Here is a 20,846-nt window from a genome sequence, read left to right on the forward strand (position 1 = left end):
GTTTGTCTTTAATTTTTCATAAAAAATATTTTCACCTCAGAAACGACTTTCCTTTACACTGACATCATCAAGACCGCTTAATTTTCCAAAAAATCACATTAGATTGTAAAACTAAAAAAGGGTTATGAACACTGTTTAATGTTGACTATAAAAATGTAATGTTTTATGTGTGTTATATTAATTTTACTCACTAGGAATAATAACATTTGGAAAAATGCCATAAGACAAATATGTATTTTAAAACATTGAAAATATACATTCCTAATGCTTTTTGTCTGTGCCTGTTTAATGTTTGTCCCTGTCAGAGCAGTTCCTTCACGCTGTGCGCAGACTTGTCATTGGCTTATGTGGATGATATTACTTGAAGAGCTCAGAGATTAGCCTGTGTGTGTGTGTCTGTGTGTGTGTGTGTGTGTGTGTGTGTGTATGTGTGTGTGTGTGTGTGTGTGTGTGTGTGTGTGTGTGTGTGTGTGTGTGTGTGTGTGTGTGTGTGTGTGTGATGAAGTGGCCAGACCGAGGCGCACTCAAAGCCCAGAGGCAGACGTGACTGGCAGGAGGATTTGGACTGAGGATGGAAATGAACCCTCAAGGCAGAACACTTGAGCGAGCTGTCAACCCTGTAAATGAAGAGCTTTTGAGCATTTTAATTTGTCTAGGTTCATGCAAGTACTTCCCTGGTACAGTGATGGCACTGCAGTAAATCCCATTAAAATATAACAAAAATAATAATAAAAAATTAATATATATACAGTATACACAGGGCCTAAAATTAACACTCACCAAAGCGCCAAATACAAGTAAAAATCGGCGTCGGCGACGTTATGAAACGGTGCTTCTTTGTTCTATTGTATTTATTTGTGCTGTTGCTTGTAATTTGATTGTCTGTTCTTATTTTATTACTGACATTAATAATGTTTTACATTTATATTAGTTAGGCTAGTAGTTTTAACTGTGGTATCAAAATTGGATTACTGCCTGTTTTAAAAAATAAATAAATAAAGTTTTATGGATAGTAAAAAATATTTATGGCCAGTAAATTACCTTAAGTCATTGTACTCCACACAGAGTAATCCAATATACATTATATATATATATATATATATATTTATTTTTTTTCACCCACATTTTGTTTCAATATCTCAGTAAATGACAGCATCCTTCAAAAAATTAAAAAACCTAAAAAGTGTTCACTTAGAGACTGTATCCATACATACAGTAACTAAAGAATATATTTAAATGCATATCTATATACAGTTTATCTTATCTGAGAAACACAACATGAGAAGGGGAGAGAGTCTGCTGTAAACTAAAGTAATTGCCTGTCTTCAGCATCTTGGGGTTTTACAACATTGCTGATCAGCCAGACTTGAAGGCACAATCATTCCAGTGTCCGTCTTCTGTTAGTGAGTGAGTGGGTGTAATAAAGAACTGTGAACACTACATAGTGCTGTCTTGTTAGCAGAAATTGTCTGTTCCTGTTCCGTCTCACTGAGTCACATTTTATTCCTTGAATAATTCAGATTTATAAGAGACCTAGAACATGAGAGGGCAAAACCAGACGCAATGCACTGAACACATTTTACCAAATGATTCATTGCAATTGCATGTCTCTCTCTCAATCAAAATGATAATTACAATGATTAAGTGTATGTAAATAGATTACCTAACAGCAGACAATATAAGGAACAACGCAAGAGTTTAGGTAGAATACACACACACACATACACACACACACCGGACTTTGCTTTCTTTTGTTCACCCAAACAGCAGTGTATATTACAGAAAACTAAGTTAGTTTAGCAGGGGTTTGTGTACGATACAAGGTCATGGCACAAGCGCCTGTTGTATTCTAGTTTGGAACATAGTCTATGTTCCCTCATTTCGAGTCTGGTGTGCAGCAGCTGCCTGTCCTCTATCTCCAGAGAGCCGTGGATCAGAACCAATTCTAGCTAGCATCAAATACAAGAGCACTTGACCGTTATCTGAACCACACAGGTATTGCCTACAGTGCAGAGCGCTTAAACTGAACACCCACCCACCCCCCGTATTTCAGCACACCAATTCTGCAGCCCTAACAATCCTGCCAACACGCTTCATTATATGAGGGGAAATAAACATCCGGCCTACGAGTGCCATCTTATGTAAATCCCACAATGTGCTGAGCAGAAATTATAATTGCACCATAAAACCCATTGCCTGACACCTGGGTCTTTGGTTGGAGGTAATACAAAATGATATTAGAAAAATATATTAGTTTTAAAGGCACACTACGTAATTTTTCGCCACTATAGGTCGTTTATTAAAAACAAATGCGTAGCTTGATGACGCCTTGATTTCGCAGAAGCATTTGAGTTGTTGTCTTCTCCTCTACAGCCGGTGGAGAATACGACGGGACTCTGGCAGAAATCATAATCATGGATGGCCGGTAATTTATTAAAGATTTATTGATGTTACGAAAACCATTGGTGAGGAACGCAGCCGCTGGAGTGATTGCTAATAACCGTGCGTTCTCACCGCCGCCCTGCCACGGCGTCCGTGGAAAGATTCGTGGGAAGCTCTGATGCTCTGACGTAGATCGAATGCTTGGTCTTTTTTTAAACTTTATTTAAAGGGGCCGCAAAGCAAACAAGCACGTCGATCGTTATTTTTGCAGAAAATGTATCGATGGAAAGAACTTACTGTAACAATTATAGTGACATGTTTGCTAACGAAATAAACCAATTAAAAGCCATTTGTGTGGTGTAGCTTTTGTGTTCATGGTTAAGTGCTATTCTAATTTGCATTCCCGCTGAAAAACAAGCGTTCTAGCGCGGAAATCTTGCCTAGAAAAAGTGTTGCGTATCATTACCATAAAGTTGACCTGACTTCAACTCTCCTCGCCATTCTCACCGTCCAAGACGCGCCGCCGGCTCTCATTGAAAATTAATGACTTCCGGCCACTTTGACGCTCTCGCCAGCGACGGTGTGTAAGAGAAGAGCGTGACACACAGCTCGAGAGCAGTGGAGCTTTTATTACGCCAGAGACGCCGCTTCCACTTCTTCATGTAACGCAGCGCTGTTTTATCATATTAGATACATTTGAGTGTGTTGAAAGATGTTACTTGCTGAACACTGCAGTGAGCTAGATCGCTATTAGGCATGGTAAATAAATATGGTACTTGAGGTAAATCAAGAAAACGAGTAAAAAAAAAAAAAAAAAGACCAACTGTGTTGAGCTGTATAACAATGATTTGTTTTCTGTCGATGAATGCATCGAACCAAAACAGTCGCTCACCTGTCTAATAAAACATATAATATATTAAAGCGTCTTTGGTGTTTCCATGGTTTCATCAAAAATAAAACGGAAATCGGAAATCGAGGGTAACGCAGGTATGATGTCATTGATAGGCGGCGCACGGACATGGTCAGTGTCATTCTTAGAAACATTTGGGATAATTTAAGTACACAAATCAACAAAATATATAACAATGTTCTAGTGGTTTTGGGATATTTTGATCCAAAAATCTTACATAGTGTGCCTTTAAGCATAAATGCAATGCACACAAGAACAGACTTATGACTGGTTTTGTGATCCAGGGTCACACACATATAGTTAATATTACATATACACAGACTTTTTTCTCACAATTCATACTTTTTTCTTGATAAAATATGTAGATATTAACTACGGGTGGGTTTTTTTGCGGCGGGAGATAAACTCAAAATTCTTAGGAAAAAACTGATGTAAATGTGTTTTTTTTTAATACAGTGGCAGAAACAAGCTAACAGAAACATATATAAAAGAAACATATATTAGGTATTGATATATCGGTATTGAAGCTATAAACAAGTTACTCTCTGCTGCCAAACACAATGCCCAGCGTGGCACTCAAGAGGGTTCACTACCAATATTACACTTCCCCAAAGCGCAATGTGTGTTTCTGAAACCGTTTCACTTAATGAGCAAATTTGCTGCTAGCCAGCTTCCTCTGCGTCTGGGAATGGATTGCAGAATTTTGTGCAGACAGAATGTTCCTGAATGTTGCATAACACGATGCGATCAAAGCTGTAAACCTCATAACTCAAACCCTGCTTCCAGACTCAGTTTTTCAGTGCTCTGGCATGATTTTATGAGCAGATGGGCTAACATTGACTACTTAGAGAAAGAGAAAGACATATAACTACAGGCACAGCAAAAGCGTTATCGAAAAGGATAAATGTAAAGCTAATAGTGGCCGGAAAAGGACACTTTGGGAAAATGTCATACAAAATATCAAACCAAGTAGCATGAAAACTTGAGGCCACTGAAAATGCAATAATAAGAAAAAAAGCAACACGTTCTCAAAACATCGTCTGCAATCAACCTTGAACATCTGGCCATGAAAAACAGCACGCACATCTCGCATAAATAATGCAAAGCTTTAAGAGCTGCATGCCTCTATCTATCCCATCATAAATGACAGAGCTCTCCGTGCCGAAAATGATCAAGACATCCATTTATACGGAGGAGCCAACTGGGCGAGGGAGCACCATTTCAATAACTTCTGTGCCTTAGCCACCTGCGCTTGAGGATAAGAGGACCTATCGAAAGATTTTTTTCCGCACATCCTATTTTGGAAGGGCTTCAAAAAAATGGCCCTGTTTGCTGACATTCATATGAAAGAGATTTATAGGCGCTTTCTCCTTTGGCAGTCCACGCACGAAAGCTCAGCCCAGTCTGCTGGTCTCAATTACGGACAGTGCTCTGTTCTCCCCAAAGACTCAAAGTCAGACAGTTAGGAAAAAAATTCCAGTTACATGCCAATTAAAAAGTGAGAATATCCTGTCTCAAGCCGACATCCACAGGGATTGTTTTTGGTATAACAATTTGTGTGCCAGAAAAATACAGCTTTGTTTATAGAATCTAATTGTAAAGATTTTATCCCCTGCTTCTTGTTAGCTTGTTAGTAGCTAACTACATTATTTAACCCTTACATGCATGAATGTTTCGGCAATCATCATTACATATTTGGGTTTTTGGCGACCCAGATCTATATGGATGGATCTCTTACTGCTGTAATAGTATAAAACTCTCTTAATTTAATAAGAGTTCGAAAATAATAAAAGAAAGCATATTTCATTACCGTTTGGAACTAGGAAGGGTTCAATTTGAGCAGATGCCTTTTCCCATCATTCCCCAATGCATTCAGCATCTGGCTCATATTCACAATCTCAGACATATTCTCAAAACTATCGTTTTCAACGTCTTCAAATTCAATATTTTGATTGCTAACAGCTTTTAGCTTCTTCATTTGATCCACCATCAAGTGACAGTGAGACTAATATTTGATTGTGTACAGCACTTACTCTGCAGTAAATCGCAGAGCCATTTCAAGTTTTGCTGATGATACTAGTATATTCTTTTGTTTTATGCCTGCAGTAATTATGAGTGAAACATCACGTCATCATTTTGTATCAGACATTGCCAACTTGAGGAGTAAAGGTGAATTGATTATTTTTGCGCTAAAAAAAAGAAAGATATTTACACTATTACATACCTCGGGTCGCTAGTATTAATACACTTTTTTTTTTTTTTTTACAAAAAGTTAACTAGAAAACAGACATTCTTTTATAATTAAATTTTTTTCTTATTTTATACTGCTTATAATGAATCGATTGAGGAATATGAAGAAGGTTAATGTCTAACTTAAAAAAATGAATGAGTGGGAGGGTAGTGAATTGCGTCCCGGGTCAATAAAGACCCGAGGTATACGTTCAAGGGTTAAAAGGATAACTTGAACTGCTTCCCAACACCACACATAAGGACAAATGATTATACTGGACTGCAGATTCTCTTCTGCACATTGTGTTTGGCTTTGCAGCAGATCAGACACTTTTCATGCTGTCTTCAAAGCCATTGGTATTCTCTTCACTCAAGAAATAAACACGTTCAATAAACTTAATTAAATTGAGTGAGACTTTCCCACACAATAACACTTTTTCAACCCCAAATGATTTGTTTGAATGGATTTGTTCTAGTCTTGTTGCATAAACATTTTAACTTCTAATTAAATTGTCCAAGCCATCATTTAAGTCAGCAATGTTGACAATATTACTGCCAAGAGTTTTCAAATCAAATTAATCTATTCCTTTAAATGTTAAAGCAGACAAGGATTTCAGATTTAGAGACGCCCAATATAAAACATTAACATTACTAAATTATATACAGTTTAACATTATTATTTAATAATTAGAAATGCTCTGAAAATAAGATTTTATGATTCAATTTAACATTGTAACTTTTAAAGTTAATACATTTTTAAATGTCACTTTTTCAATATCAAATAATTAGTTTAAATGGATTTGTTCCAAACTTCAATTAATTTTGAAGATTCAAAAGATAAAATTGCTATAGATAAAATTGCCATTATTTTTATTTAACGTTGCAATATTACTGTCAAAAGTTTTCAGTCAAATTCATCCTCATTCATTAATTTATTAACTTTAATTTACAGCAGATAGGAATGTTCAGCCAAAATTAACTTTACTATATTTATATAAAGCTTAACATAAATGATTAGTTAGAAAGTTAGACATTTCTAATATATGATTTTTATATTATTTAAATTTAAAATAGTAAAAATGTTAAAATTGTGTACATGTCATCTCAATAAATGTAAGTCTTTAAAGTCAAAGCATCTATACATACCTCTAGTTGAAAGCCCTGGATTTACAAGTCAGTGAAGAACTGATAGAAAACAACATGGAGAGGGACAAGTTCTGGATTATTGTCACCTCCATCCACAAGGTCCTTTCCACTTCCTGTGGGACAGATTTGATTACTGAAAAATTATTCCTGTAATCCAAACATAACTGGATTAAGTATTTTTTTAGGTAGCACTTTATTTTACAGTCCTGTTAGCCATGTACATACTATTATAGTATTATAGTGATTGCAATAACTGGCTAATAAGGTACCAATCCTGAACCTACCCCTAAACCTAACCTTAATCCTTGTAGTTACCTTATATTAACCAGTAGTAAGTACACTGGTAAGTACACGTACTGTAAAATAAAGTGCAACTATTTTTTTATATATATTGTACAAATAAAAATGTACACATTTACATTTGTTGCATGTATGTTGTGACAAAAGGTTCAAGAATTTAGTTGCATTTTCATTTTTAATTAAGTAAATGGACTAAATGGCAAAAATTCATGTTTGAGTGTTTCTCCATCCGGCTGCAAGGATCCACATGTCAGCCTGTGGGAGACATGACATCTGACTAAAGTGGCACTTAAAAGGTCAACAGATTCATTCAGAGGACACATTCAACAGCCACAGGAGGAAAGTTTGGCAACAGAAAAGAGATGTGACTATTTTATAACCTGGTTAATGAAGGATGAATGTAGCTTTGAGCTGTTCCAATGTCTTAATAAATTCAGTCGCATTATGAAACACCTTTCTGAGCAGAGCTGAAGGACAGAATATCATGAAATACTGAAGGTTTCTCCCGCCTCATTAACTCAATCAGCTCGTCTGTATGCGAGAGCTCAAAGTGCTGTTGAATCTGTAAAGGATTATTATCAGTTTATTTATGTGCCAAGAAGACCCGAGCGTTTTATCAGAGATTGGAGGTTGAATCAAGATTGAGAGGTTACGTTTGATTTCCTGTAAAATGGACTGTCACCTTTGAAAAAAGCTTTGATGCAACCTGGTGACAACTGCATGAATTTGAAAGTCTGGCAAAGTTACAGCCTTACAGACAGTTAATAGGAAAATATGGCAAGAGAACACACAGATGAGGCTAAACCCACAAAATGTAATTTATATCAATTATTTATCTTATATTAAGCCAAAAGACCTCAAATGAACTTTTCTGCAAAAGAGTACACGGTCATTGTGGCATGTCAAACACAATAAAACCAAAAAAAGCATAATTTCTGATCAATTTAATAGCTAGAGTAATAAAATAAACACATCCCATGTGAAATTACTTTTACTCAGTCAAAATTGGTTATGCATATGCATTATGGATTGATCAGGATGTTCTGCAAGTCATCCAACAACAACATTAGTCGATAATTAAGAGTATCTAGATTTACCTTTAACATTTTAAGCAGCGGTGCTTTAAATTAGGTCCTTTAGAGATGCAAATTCCTGGGAAGTGTTTTTAGCACTCCATTAGCATGCTAAATGTAACTTACACTGTGTCTGCATGGAAAGCAAACAGCGCAGTGTGTCATGACTAATTTAAATAGCTGTGTTGCTATGCTTGTAGTATAGATAGGGTGTGAGACTGTCAGCATGCTAAAACGCTTTCAGAGAAGTTTTCACTAAATGCAACTTTTTAAATCGAAGGGCAGTGCCCAAATATTGCTGTCATAAAGTCGTTCAAGACAACCCACTGACACACTGAGTTTTGCGCATGCCTAGTTTGGATCTAAGCATGCCTGTTTGTTCATTCGTTCCTGTATTAAAATCCTCTAGGCATGTAATTTCTCCGCCTCTGAGGGGGATTGTAAACTTTTGGCTTCAGGTTTCATTGCTTTGCTGCCAGTGATATCAACCCAGAGGCAGTTGGAGCGTTTTGATAAAGGTTGTTTGCCCGCATTTCAAAGTCATCCAGATCTTTCTCTCAGAATCACATAAAGGGTTTAAGAGCTGCATGTCTCATAGCGGCAATCAGGGAAATGTCTGAAAGCGATTGCCAGAGGTGGAAAATGTTCCGCAAAGATCTTATTGGAAAAGGACTGTGTGTGTTATTGCATCAGGTACTGGAATTCACCCAGAGGAGCATGTGTCATAAGGTCTAATCCAATATATTGTTTTTCAGGAAAGTAATAAAACAAGCCCAGCAACGAGGAGAGGGAGGATTACATAATGATAATATACACAGAATTTACTAATTAGGGTCTTTTTCCCAATGTTAACTTATGGTTGCATCTGTCTGATGCATGATCATGTAATATTGCCTGCCATGCAGACATAAGTCTAGCACATCTCTTTTCAACAAACTGCATGAAAAAAAAAAAAAAATGCACCTTAATACTTAGGATAAGGGATTTCCGCAAAGTCCACACCCAAAGTTTGAGCAATAGCATTAGTGATGTTTGCCTTAGCAAGTATCACTAATTATAAATCAATGTGGCAGAGGATTGTTTGATTGGACGGTGGCTGTGAGGTCATTATGACTCGGTGGTGAATAATTGTTTTGCTCTTTGCTAGAGTGCTGACATTTAAAAGGTGACATCAGTGTCACTAATGTAGCAGGATAATTAAGGATATTAGCACAACAGGGGCTAGTTTAGAGCAGGCCCTCTGTTTCACACTATCAAGCTCATAATTAGCTCTCTAATGCTGAAATTTACGTCAGTAGATTCACAGGCCAGCTGGCGATCGCAGCCTGTGTCATATTTGAATTGGAGATGACCGCATTGGTGGAAAGTCTTGTCCAGAGATAGAGCGTTGTCTCCTGGGAATACTTAAACAAAGCACCCTACGATTATACCTAATTATGATATGTATTATACCTTATTCAGGTCAAAAACAGCCATCTGACTGAAATCAAAGTCCCTATTTCCATCATGCAAGTGCAGCTCCTATCTCTTTAAATGGGCAATCATCACATTCTACACCAAGCTTATGATTCAATTTCATATTTGAAATAAACAATGAAATTTGACAACAACTGCCTCACAAATGTTGTTTCCAAATGATTAAATCATGACAAAAAACTGCATTATTCAGGATGGACCAGCCAATGTGCATGTACAGTATTTAAGCGTGCATCTCAGAACACTGACTGTTTCTATAGCAACTGGAGCTTTTAAAGGCTGGTGCAGTTATTGGCGATCTTGTTTAGAAGGCGGGGCTTAATCTGCCATATTGTGCTTTGCATTTTCTCCCATTCAAAGTAAAATGAGTGCACCGTCTTTGTTTATCTAAAGTATTTTCCGAAATACAAAGCATGTTAAAAGGAACACGCCGACTTTTTGGGACTTAAGCTTATTCACCGTATCCCCCAGAGTTAGATAAGTCCATACATACCCTACTCATCTCTGTGCGTGCCGTAACTGTCTGACGCACCCACTGCGAAGACTGGAGGTAAATGGCTCCAGCTAGCATACTGCTCCCAATAAGTGACAAAATAACGCCAACATTTTCCTATTTACATGTTGTGATTTGTATAGTCACAGCGTCTAGAAATAACAAGGTCACATGAGACACAGCCATCTTCTAACCGTATACATACTGGGAACTATATTCTCAGAAAGCGAAGCATTGCTACTTTTGCGGAGTGATTAGCGCAACACTCTGAGCGAACTCTCTGCTCCTCACCACGGGGCTTCTCAGGCGCTGCGAGCAAATCACTCCGCAGAAGTAGCAGTGCTTCGCCTCCGTTTACCTCCAGTCTTTGTGCTAAGCTAGGCTAGCGGTGGGTGAGTCAGGCAGAGTTACGGCACGCACTGAGATGAGAAGGGTATGTATGGACTTATCTAACTCTGGGGGATACGGTGAATAAGCTAAAGTCCCAAAAAGTCGACGTGTTCCTTTAAACATGCTTCCGGATTTCCAGACTGATTAAAGGGAACTTTTTTACACCCCTTTTCACAAAATATAGGTCTCTGGTGTCCCAGGAAGTCTCAGCTCAAAATACCCCACAGATAATTTATTATAGCTTATCAAATTTGCTTCTGTTTGGGTGTGAGCAAAAACACGTCATTTTTGCATGTGTTCCTTTAAATGCAACTGAGATGCTGCTCCCAGCCCCCTTTCCAGAAGAGGGCGTGGCCTTTACAGCTCGTGCTTCGGATACTCCGACAACAACAAAACTGGAGAATGTCACGCAGCCAAAATGATAAAAATGTTCAAACAAGAGTCGGACACTGATGGAGAGACTCAAGAAGAAATTTTAACTTTTAAAATGCAACTGGACATTCCTGAATGGTTAGTGGATAATAATGTATGTGGTTTTTGTGGAGTTAAGTTGATTCAACTAATCGACTACTATAGCATGTAGCGTTAATCTAAAAATATTTCAGAAACAACCTTTGTGCAAATCCAGAGTGGAACTGACCAAATATATAACTGCGCAAATATATAACACTTCATCAATTAAATTCAACCACGGTGTTCTCAGTGGCTCAGATGCCGGGAGTCTACGGCGACTCTTATGTTTTTTTGGGGCAGTAAGAGTAGGGGGAAATCTGGAACCGCTCGTTTGGAGAGACTGTTTATGATTTATGAGGATTACACAAAAAGGAGTGGGTGGATTTTACAGGCTGGTTGTTTACACACACTGGACACACATCTGTGTTCAAGAAACCTTATAAAAGTGAATTTTGCATAATAGGTCCCCTTTAAAATCCTGATAAATTGGTTCGATTTACTTGTTACAGCAGCAGGAAAGTTATTTATTAATCAATACTGTGCATTAATGAATGGGTCGATTTTGATTTCACATTTTCTTTAATGGTACTGGTCTTAAACATCTGATTCTCATGGGCAAATTAACCTGGCTTATTCTCTTTATTTTTCTGCGAGTTAAATTTTGATGTTGATGCTAAAACAAGCGATGCATCAACATCAAAGGTCTTGCTTTGATCTTTGAAGAATCCTCTCCCCATTAAAGTTTCTCCTCATCTTGTTCTAGAACTGCAGAGAAATATGACTTGAGAAAACACACAAGCAAAGAGAATATTTTGGATGAAAACGCTGAATTATTCAAGTCACACAGATTCTATAGCTTAGATAACAGCACAGATGCTGATCGGTCTTAACAGGGGGACTGTCAGAGAATACTATCTTTCATCCACCATGAAATACATATGGTCGTAAAGGTGTGCAAGCATTGTTTTTGAAAGGTCATGCAAAATTCATTGTCAGTGAGCCCAGGTCCCTTGTGGGTGGCTTGTGTTTGGAGTATATTGCTCTGTATAGCACTAATAACAGATAAGCTGTTTTAGCTCGGACTCTATGGATCAGCGTGGACAAGTTTTTGGCCTGATTTATGATAGCGTTGCATAACAATTATACTGCAGGCAATCTAATTTCATGCAGCCGTTTGTGTGTTAGAATTACATCGTGTTCCTTTTTGAATCAATAATTATCTTTATTTAAATAAACATCTAAAGTTAACATGAAAGAATTTGCTACCCATTTACTTCCATAGCAGTGACGCATTTTGAAATAGGTAGTCATCTTGGGAGTCATATATTTTCTTTTGGAAAGCACAAACAATGCATATTGCAGTAAATATGGTACATTTTGTTTCAGACTGTCAATTCCTGGCTCCCTCCAATGTTTGAGTTACAGGAATGCTCTTTATATACAGGAATGCTCTTTATATACACTACCGTTCAAAAGTTTGGGGTCAGTAAGAGAAATTAGTACTGTTATTAATAAGGATGCATTAAATTGATCAAAAGCAACAGTAAATACATTTATAATGTTACAAAAGATATCCCTATGCTGTTCTTTTGTTCTTTCTATTCATCAAAGGTTTCCACAAAAAAAAAAATTAAGCCGCAAAACGGTTTTAAACATTGACAATAATAATAATAAATGTGTATTGAGAACCAATCAGCATATTAGAATTAATTATTGTAGACATTTTTATAATACTTCAAAATATTACTGTTTAAATGTGTTTTTGATTAAGTAAATTAATCCATGATGACCATAGGATACTTCTATCAAAATTCAAAAACATCAATAAATCGTACTGACCCCAAACTTTTGAACGGTAGTGTCAAGACAAGTCATACAATATATTGTCGACAAATGACAAATTGTCATGAGAGTGTGAATTACTTGGAGGCTTTCCTTGGTAAATATTGATATGCGATTAATAAACCGCCACATGCATTAACATTTAATTTTCTTGATGTTATTAAAATAATGGGTAGCACTTTATTTTAGAGTCATGTTCCCCATGTAAATACTGTGTACTTAACTGGGTAATAATAACTAGGTACTAACCCTGAACCTATACCTAACCTTATATTAACTATCTTAAGTACACTATAAGTACATGTAAGTGCAAGTATTGTAAAATAAAGTGCAACCAAAAAATGCATACAAAACAGTTTCTACTAAACCACCTTCAGTTCTGCACTCTCTTGCCAGATCTGTTCAGGAAATAAATCAAGTTTGTCTTATTCTGCCTTTTATTTGTTTTAGAGATTTAAATAAAACCATCTTTCTTTAGAGGTTAAACACTATCAAAGCTTTGCTCAACTAAGTTTAGAGCAAACATCTTTGCTCTCGAACTATGTGTGCAAATATTTCTCAAGGAATTAACTATTTATGATTGAGCCTTCAGGGAATTTGATCCGGCACAGTGTGTGTTTAGAAGTAATAATGCAGAATACAGCGCTGCTGTTCAAGAGAAGAGAACGGTGCTGCTGAGGAATACAAATGCAAGTCTCTCACTTTATCTCTCGTTTTTACACACACACCTAAAACAGGGCTGTCATCCTTTTTATCGCTCTCTCTCTCTCTCTGTATGCCTGAAAGATGGCTCATTGATCCTGTATGTCCCGGCCCAGCACACCTTGTTCCCCTCTGTGCCTCCAAAGGAGACTATTAACACTTTCATTGAGGCTTACAGGAGAGAAGTAACACTCTTCACTCCCATTAGTCTGTCACTCACACACTCAAACTCACACTCACATTTTCTAACAGTTAGAGGTGAGATTACACTTACAGAATCCAATCCCAGGGACAAAATGGTGTCCATCACAGCCACTTAATGTCCAGATTAGGATGTCAATCTGTCATTTACACATAAAAACTAATGTTCAAAAGTTTGAGGTCTTTATATTGCATTATACATAGGGTCTTTAGGACCCGTTTTTTCCCCTTTCTTTTTTTCTGTGTTACACAAAATATATATTTTTTAGAAACCTTAATAGCTGTTTTTTTTTTTAATCCAACACCATATTTGTATGCAAAAACAGTGACCACGTTTGTCAAGCTCCAAAACCATTAGATCAGTCTGTGAGTTGTGCACTTTATTTAGGCCTGGTTTCACAAACAGAGATTATACCAGGAATAGGCCTTAGTTCAATTAGGACACTTAAGTAGCTTTAATAAATGTGCCTTAGAGGAAAAACATTACTTGTTGTGTGCATCTTGAGATAATAATAAAAAACGTCCCTGACATATTTTAAGATGTCAGTGCAAGTTGCTTTCAAACATACATTTTAGTCTGGGACTAGGCTTAAAGGTGCATTGTGTAATATTTAGGAGGTTCTGTAGACAGAAATGCAATATAATATACATAACTATGTTTACAGTGGTGTATAAAGACCTTACTTAATGAACCGTTATGTTTTTGTTACCTTAGAATGAGCCATTTCTATCTGCATACACCGCGGGTCCACTTACATTGATATGTGGCATTATTTTGCGCTACAGTGGCCCTAAACGGACAAACACGTTTCGTCACTATGTTGTTCTTAATGCAAAGAAGCTAGCTAAAGTCAGCGAATAAACCACTGACACAATGATGAACAAGTAACAATAATATTCGCAATAACATATCGTTTTACTGAATAATAAAGTACACATAATTTCTTAATTTATCTTTGTAAAGAAACCTCATTGCTTAACTGGCTACTCTCTGTTGACGACGACCGACGACATCAACTCCTGTCGGCCACCGTAACTTTTGATGGTTGCAATTCGTAATCTCACCACTAGATGTCGCTAAAAACCACACACTGCACCTTTAAGCCTTGTCTGTGAAACCAGGGGTTTAAGTCATATATTAACTCCTTTTGTGTTCCAAAGACAAAATTTGGCCTACACCATATAGGATTAAATGTATTTTACAACATAAATACAGAATTTATTTTTGGATAAATTAATATTTTAGACAGAAGGCAAATTCAAAGTGGTTTGCATTTGGAGTTAAATCCAGATGTAGTTTACAAAAATAATGCTTGTGAAACACATGCTTCACAATAATGTAAAATGTGTGTTCCTCTCATAATGCACATTTCTGCTGCCATCTGGACATCATTTTCTGCCTGTATTTGTTAAATATGTCTCCCTCTTTCTCCATGCCTCATTGATGCCCTGCAAAAATTCCTCATATTTCAGTCAGAACAGAACACAAGACCTCAAAAAATTCAGAGATCAAAAAAGCACAATATTACCTTTTGTAAGCTGATTGTTTTTTTTACGTCTGTCCACCCAGTTCTATTAAGTTAATTTAACAAGTCACCTAAAGCATCCCACTATCTCAAGGACAAACAATATATATATATATATTTTTTAAATGATCTAAAATTGTATCTGGTGCTGTAAACGAAATAATCAAACAACAAAACAAACTAGATTTGTACATTTAGGGCCAGATTTACTAAAAAAGGAGTGGAAAGTTCTGCACGTGATCTACTGACGACATGCAAATGAAAGAACACAGACGCAGCCAGATCATTTCCATAATGACCAACGCAATCTACCAAGAGCCAGTTAACTAACGCAAACCTTAGTAAATCACCTTCATGATTCATTGAAATACTCCTACGAATGCATATGCAATAAGGTCGGCAGCAAAAATAACCCTGTCCAAGCCTTTTCAGCGCTAATTTTCACTGCGTGTCTTTAGTAAATCCTGACAGTTGTTTTTTTTTTACTCCAAAAGAGGGTTTGTGCTGGCGCAAGCTGTTAGTAAATCTGGCCCTTAATGTAGCAAAAGTGGTGCCACAATGGGTTTTGCGCATGATTGCCAAGGTGTTGCTATGCAGTTTTAAAGGTCTTCTAGGTGGTTTCTTACATGGCTAGAGTCAAGAATCCACCCTCAAGTCTCTAGATATGGCTTGGGTTCCTCCTTCAATATAACTCGATGGGACTTTATTGAAAATTGCCGGTATAATCACTTAGAAAGCTAAGAGTATCAACTCTCCTCAAGTGACACGATTTGAGGAATAAATCATCCACACAACCCTTGTTGCCTAAACCTGAGCAATAGCAATATTTGCCCTAGCAAGCACCACTAATGAAATTGTTTTCAACTGCACTTCAGAAAGCAGATCTTGTTATGGTGAATTGGATGCAGATCTTATGGAGTTTTGCTTATTTATGTGCTTGTCCTTTTGTTCGATTTAATCAACTATGCGCTGAGAGGCTGTTGAAGCCTCTTCTGGCTGATTTCATGTCACGCTGAAAGCTCTGCGCTGCCTGCCCAGGTGTTTTATGCTCACATTCTCAACAATTCAATCGGCTGATTAATTGCCTCACTTTGAGGGAAAAGCTAAATGCCCCTCAGCAACAGATGAAATCAGTTCCTTTCACAGCCCACTCACAAGATGTCAATGGACATTTTTTTTTCCTTTTCTATGAATTCAATATTTATTTAAGCAAGAAATGATCTTTTGAAATACAGCCTGAAAATCAGCAGTTTGCATTTTCAAATCCTTCAAATAAACTCAATCCGATCATCCCGAGATGAGCTGGGGCTCTAAGAATTCACAATTATTATAAGCAAACATTTTATTATGCAACATCTGGCAATTTTTCACACCGACAGTGTTCCATTGTGCAGAAAAAGATGGAAGTAGTAGAAAAATGTTTTACTGTTTTCCCCAGTTTCCAGAAGATTAATACGACGCACTGAAATTACAAAACACATGCCAGCGTTGACAGATGGAAGCTGCGACCTTCATGTGAACAGCATAAAAATGAGTTTTTATGACTAACACATGATTACACCAACACAAATTCAGCATAAATTACAATTGCTCGTTTGTATAAACACAAGATACATGGCTGCCATTGGTCCCAGACAGATCACAGTGTAAAATTGATACCGTTTAAAAACATTTTAAAAGGCCCATCTTAAACATCACAGGTGATGCCTCCACTTGTTATTCATTACTGATTAGCAGAGCTGTGACGAATGGTAGCCGTAAACATGTCAAGTCAACGACTCGATTCCTAAGTTATGGTTTAATTCATTAGTGCTGCTCCCAGTGCCAATAAACCAGCTTTAACCGCATCCCATTGAAGCTGAGCCTGTTGAGAGAGGTCACCGGGGGACAGTTACGAACTTCAAAAGACAGACTGGCCGTTCAAAAAGTCACATTTTAATGTTCCTTCTTATAGTCCGTCAGTCTGAAGCACTTGGCATGTACTCAAAAAAACAAACAAAGGTGGTGTGAGTACGAGATGAATGCTTTATTGTCTTCGGGTGCAGTTTAAGCTTTGCTCGATGTCGGGGGTAGATAAAGGCTTTTCGGTGTAAGCTCTCGACCAACTCCAAATGATTGGTGTACCTGTGGTCCTGCTTGTATTGTGCTTGTACTGGCTCTCCCTCTCCATGCATCTCTTGGACCGCTTCCTCTGCAAGCAGCATCGTTGGTGCCAACCCCAAGTTTCGGAGGGCTGTTTCACGGTGCATCGATGGACGTACCAGACAGACTGGGTTGGCAGGAAAGGCGACAGGACAGAGGCTCAGTGGTGAAGACGCTAAACTGTATCCATGTGACCTCACACCAGAGTGCTGATAGTCATCTGTGCCTCATCCCAGCTGGTAATCGAAACCTCATCCAGTCTATTTACGATCTTCCCCAGATCTTTCTCGGGAAGGGGACTGGATGTGCCGGTGTTTGACGTGGTGTTGTTGGATTGCGCATCCACCACTCGGTCCTCCTCCTCCTCCTCTTCCTCAGTAATCGAAGAGAGCCGTGTGGCACTCCCAGGCTTTTCAGTAGGTGGCTGGTAGTGGCATTGGCCGTTTAGGAGTCTCCGAAGAGGCATAAGAGGCACAATGTCTTCGCCCAACAGCTGCTGCTGGCAATGACGGAAGTCAGATTGGCGCTTGAGCCGCTTGAACTCCGTGAATGCGGAGGTTGAGTTTTGGTACAGGCTGAGCGCTATCGCTCTGGCCTTGTCTGCCTTCGGTAACAGGACGGCATGGCAGCGTAGCACCACTGCTTTATTCTTCACCTGGTGCCTGTAAATCCAAGCGAAAATCTTGGGCCGAAAGGGGTCAGCTGCGCAGTATGTGATGCGGTTGAGGGAATAGAGGTGGACGGGCTTCTTTTTGCCACCTCTATCCGCCCCCAAGCGGATGCCGTGCGGCCCGACGGTGAGCTTCATCTTGGCGCTGTGTTCGCCGTAGTTGCTGCGAGTCCAAATCTTGGCCACCGCCTCCTGCGTGCAGTCGTCACCTTTAGCCATGATGGTGACCGCGCTGCCCAGGTAACGCACCTTGTAGGTGGGTTCCTCTTTATTGAGCTCGACTTTCTGCCGTTTGCTGTGAAAGACGCTCCCCAGCCATTGGAACGGGCAGTCAGGAACGAGGTCCGGACAGGAGTGGAGCAAAGTCGACAGCAGGGAATGGTAGGTGAGCCCGGCTCCAAGACTTTTTGGCTTGCTTTTGGACTCATTCTCCACAAGCACAAACTTACTCCTTTTCCAGGGCAGCATGATCCAGGCGGAGAGAGAGAAAAGGATTTAGCACTCTCCCCCAACCAGCAATGAAGAGCGTTCTGGTGTGTGTGTGTGTGTGTGTTTCTCAGAGAAGCACAGCAAAGGAAACTGCTCTGGCACTCGCTGACGAGAGACTGAAAGCAGAAAGGCTCAGCTGCTCTATTCGCTCCTCCTTCCTCTTCCTCCTCCTCCTGCATCACTGAGTGCTGATCAGCGCTGGGCTTGAAGCCTCGACGGTCCTCGTTTAACTCCTTCAAAGCCCTCACCGTCTTCTCACCTGGCGGTTTCAGTGCAGACTCTGACCACTGACCCTGAGGCAGAAGAAGAGGGTTCATCCTTATGTCAGAGTGTCTTACAGGAATACTTTGACCTGCTGGGAGTCATTTCTATCATCAGTATATACCCCCTCCCAGAGCCCACCCCTAATTTAATTCATTTGTCTTCTCGGAAAACTACAGGAAATTACTTTACGTAACGACTGCAAAAGAAGAAGGTGCTAGAACACGTTAACATGGTTATTAAATGTCCAGTGCAGCAATTGCGTAGGCGGCAGAACCTGAAACGACTGAGAGAAACATTTGCTTCTTGACATTTGAACAAGTTCACAATTTTGCCTGAAAGGATAAATCACTTTCTTTTCAACTATAATTTCACTACAATTCCAGCAGGAGAATAAAAGCTATGCGTCACTATATTCTGCTCTAGACTTCATATTTTTCATTATTATTCAAGTTGATTTTATATATACTTTTACATTTTTGCATTTATAAGACATTTTTTCCAAAGCAATTTACAAGAGGGGAACAAAAGCAAATCATCCAGGAGCCAACAATATTTGTAATATGCAATGCCAGGTTTATTGGACAATAAAATGAGCATTCCTCTTTTATTAAAGATTAAGGCTTTTGATCATAGCTTTTACAATTTTCTTAAATGACTAGTTCATCCAAAAATGAAAATAGTTATTTACTCACCCTAATGTTTTCCAAACCCTATATGACTTTCTTCCATGGAGATTGATCTCCATTGATCTTCTTTTTTTCTTCGTGCATTCACAATGAACTGGGACTGGAGTTTCTAAAGGATGTAAAAGCAACCTAAAAGTATTATAAAACTAGTTGATATAACATTGTGCATCAGTTCTTAGATGCCATATGCAAATTTAATTGCCATATGCAAATGCTATTGTTCTCGTTTGGCATGCTGATGAGAGTTGATAAAAAAAAAGTCTTCTGAATTAATCCACATTACAAAACAAAACGCAGAATTCATGAGAGTATTTAAATTAATCATACAAGGTGATTTACTAAGATCACAAATCAAGACAGATCAGATTCTCGAGTCCCTTCTTACTCAATGACCTGGTCACAGTGGTTAACTAGAGCTCAGTGGAGGGAAAAGGTTATCAGTGAATAGGAAATTTCCCACATTTTCTCACACAAAGCTAATATCATTTGGCTTCAGAAGACTTGAAATATGGCACACAAGTTGTATGGGCCACTTTATAGAGCTTTTGAATTCTTTCTATAGTGTAAAAGCTCCAATACTTATTAATTTATAATTGCATGGAAAAGATCAACTAGTATTTATTAATCTCTCCCTTTGTGCTCTACAGAAGAAGAAGAAAAAAACAGATTAAATTAAATATCTCTATACAAAGTGTATTTTTTTGGGTGAACTAATATCATAAAACAAAACCGCAATGAAGTAATGAATGTGCTTTACACATTGAAACTTGAATAATTTTCCTTTCCTACTGAAACCAGATGTCACTTTTATGCAATTATTTGTTAGACGGTTTGCAGCTGATGAGCCTTTTCCATGTTCCCTGCAGTGTCTTAGTCTCAGGATCTGATTGGGCTGAAGTGTATTGGACGAGCCGTTCTGCCAGGGCAGGTCAGCAGTTATGCATTACATCGAGAAGCATTTCCATCAATCCGATAGACTGCGCAGAGGAGTGGAACTGCTCCTGTCACTCTGAGATTACTTCTCCGTTTGATGGATTGGTTCCTATTCCCAATCAGTCATTACAGACCTGTTATAACACGCTGGGGAATTTTTGTGTTGATTTTTGTGTTAGTCATTCACAGAACAAAGGGTGGAACATATAAAGAGCATGCTGAAGCTGTTAACTGCTTAGTTGCTGACTATTTTTAAGTATTGAACCACTCATGCTTCATCACACAATGTTTAATCCTGGGTCATGGCCATTTGTAACCCTAGGTTAAATTTTCTTACCATCTAAATCTGCAAAACTCTCTTTTTCTCCTGTGAAATCTTAAATAATTTTTTGAGAAATGTCTCAGAGTTTTGTTTTGTTCATACATTACATACAAATAAATGTTGGCTCCAATGTTATTTGGTTCCCAGAGTTCTTCAAAATCAAAATCTTCTTTTGTGCTTTGTGTGCATACAGTTTTGCAACGACTTGATGGGAAAT

The 20,846-nt window shown here is 38.2% G+C and overlaps 1 protein-coding gene across 3 annotated transcripts in view; it reads right to left on the reverse strand.

The window, feature by feature from the left end:
* The window catches only part of fam43b (family with sequence similarity 43 member B), a 40,794-nt gene that overhangs the window by 9,513 nt on the left and 10,435 nt on the right, over window positions 1-20,846 (reverse strand). For 2 of the 3 annotated variants that reach the window (XM_079588044.1, XM_079588045.1), the window contains exon 3: window positions 16,304-18,717. In XM_079588044.1, coding sequence (XP_079444170.1) covers window positions 17,462-18,403 — 942 coding nt within the window. In that variant the 5' untranslated portion in view covers window positions 18,404-18,717 and the 3' untranslated portion in view covers window positions 16,304-17,461. Of the gene's footprint in view, window positions 1-6,667; window positions 6,781-16,303; window positions 18,718-20,846 lie in introns of those variants that run through there. The other variant, XR_013794833.1, reaches the window with a different exon arrangement.

Source organism: Phoxinus phoxinus (assembly GCF_949152265.1).
Source record: "Phoxinus phoxinus genome assembly, chromosome: 18".
NCBI classification, from domain to species: Eukaryota; Metazoa; Chordata; class Actinopteri; order Cypriniformes; family Leuciscidae; genus Phoxinus; species Phoxinus phoxinus.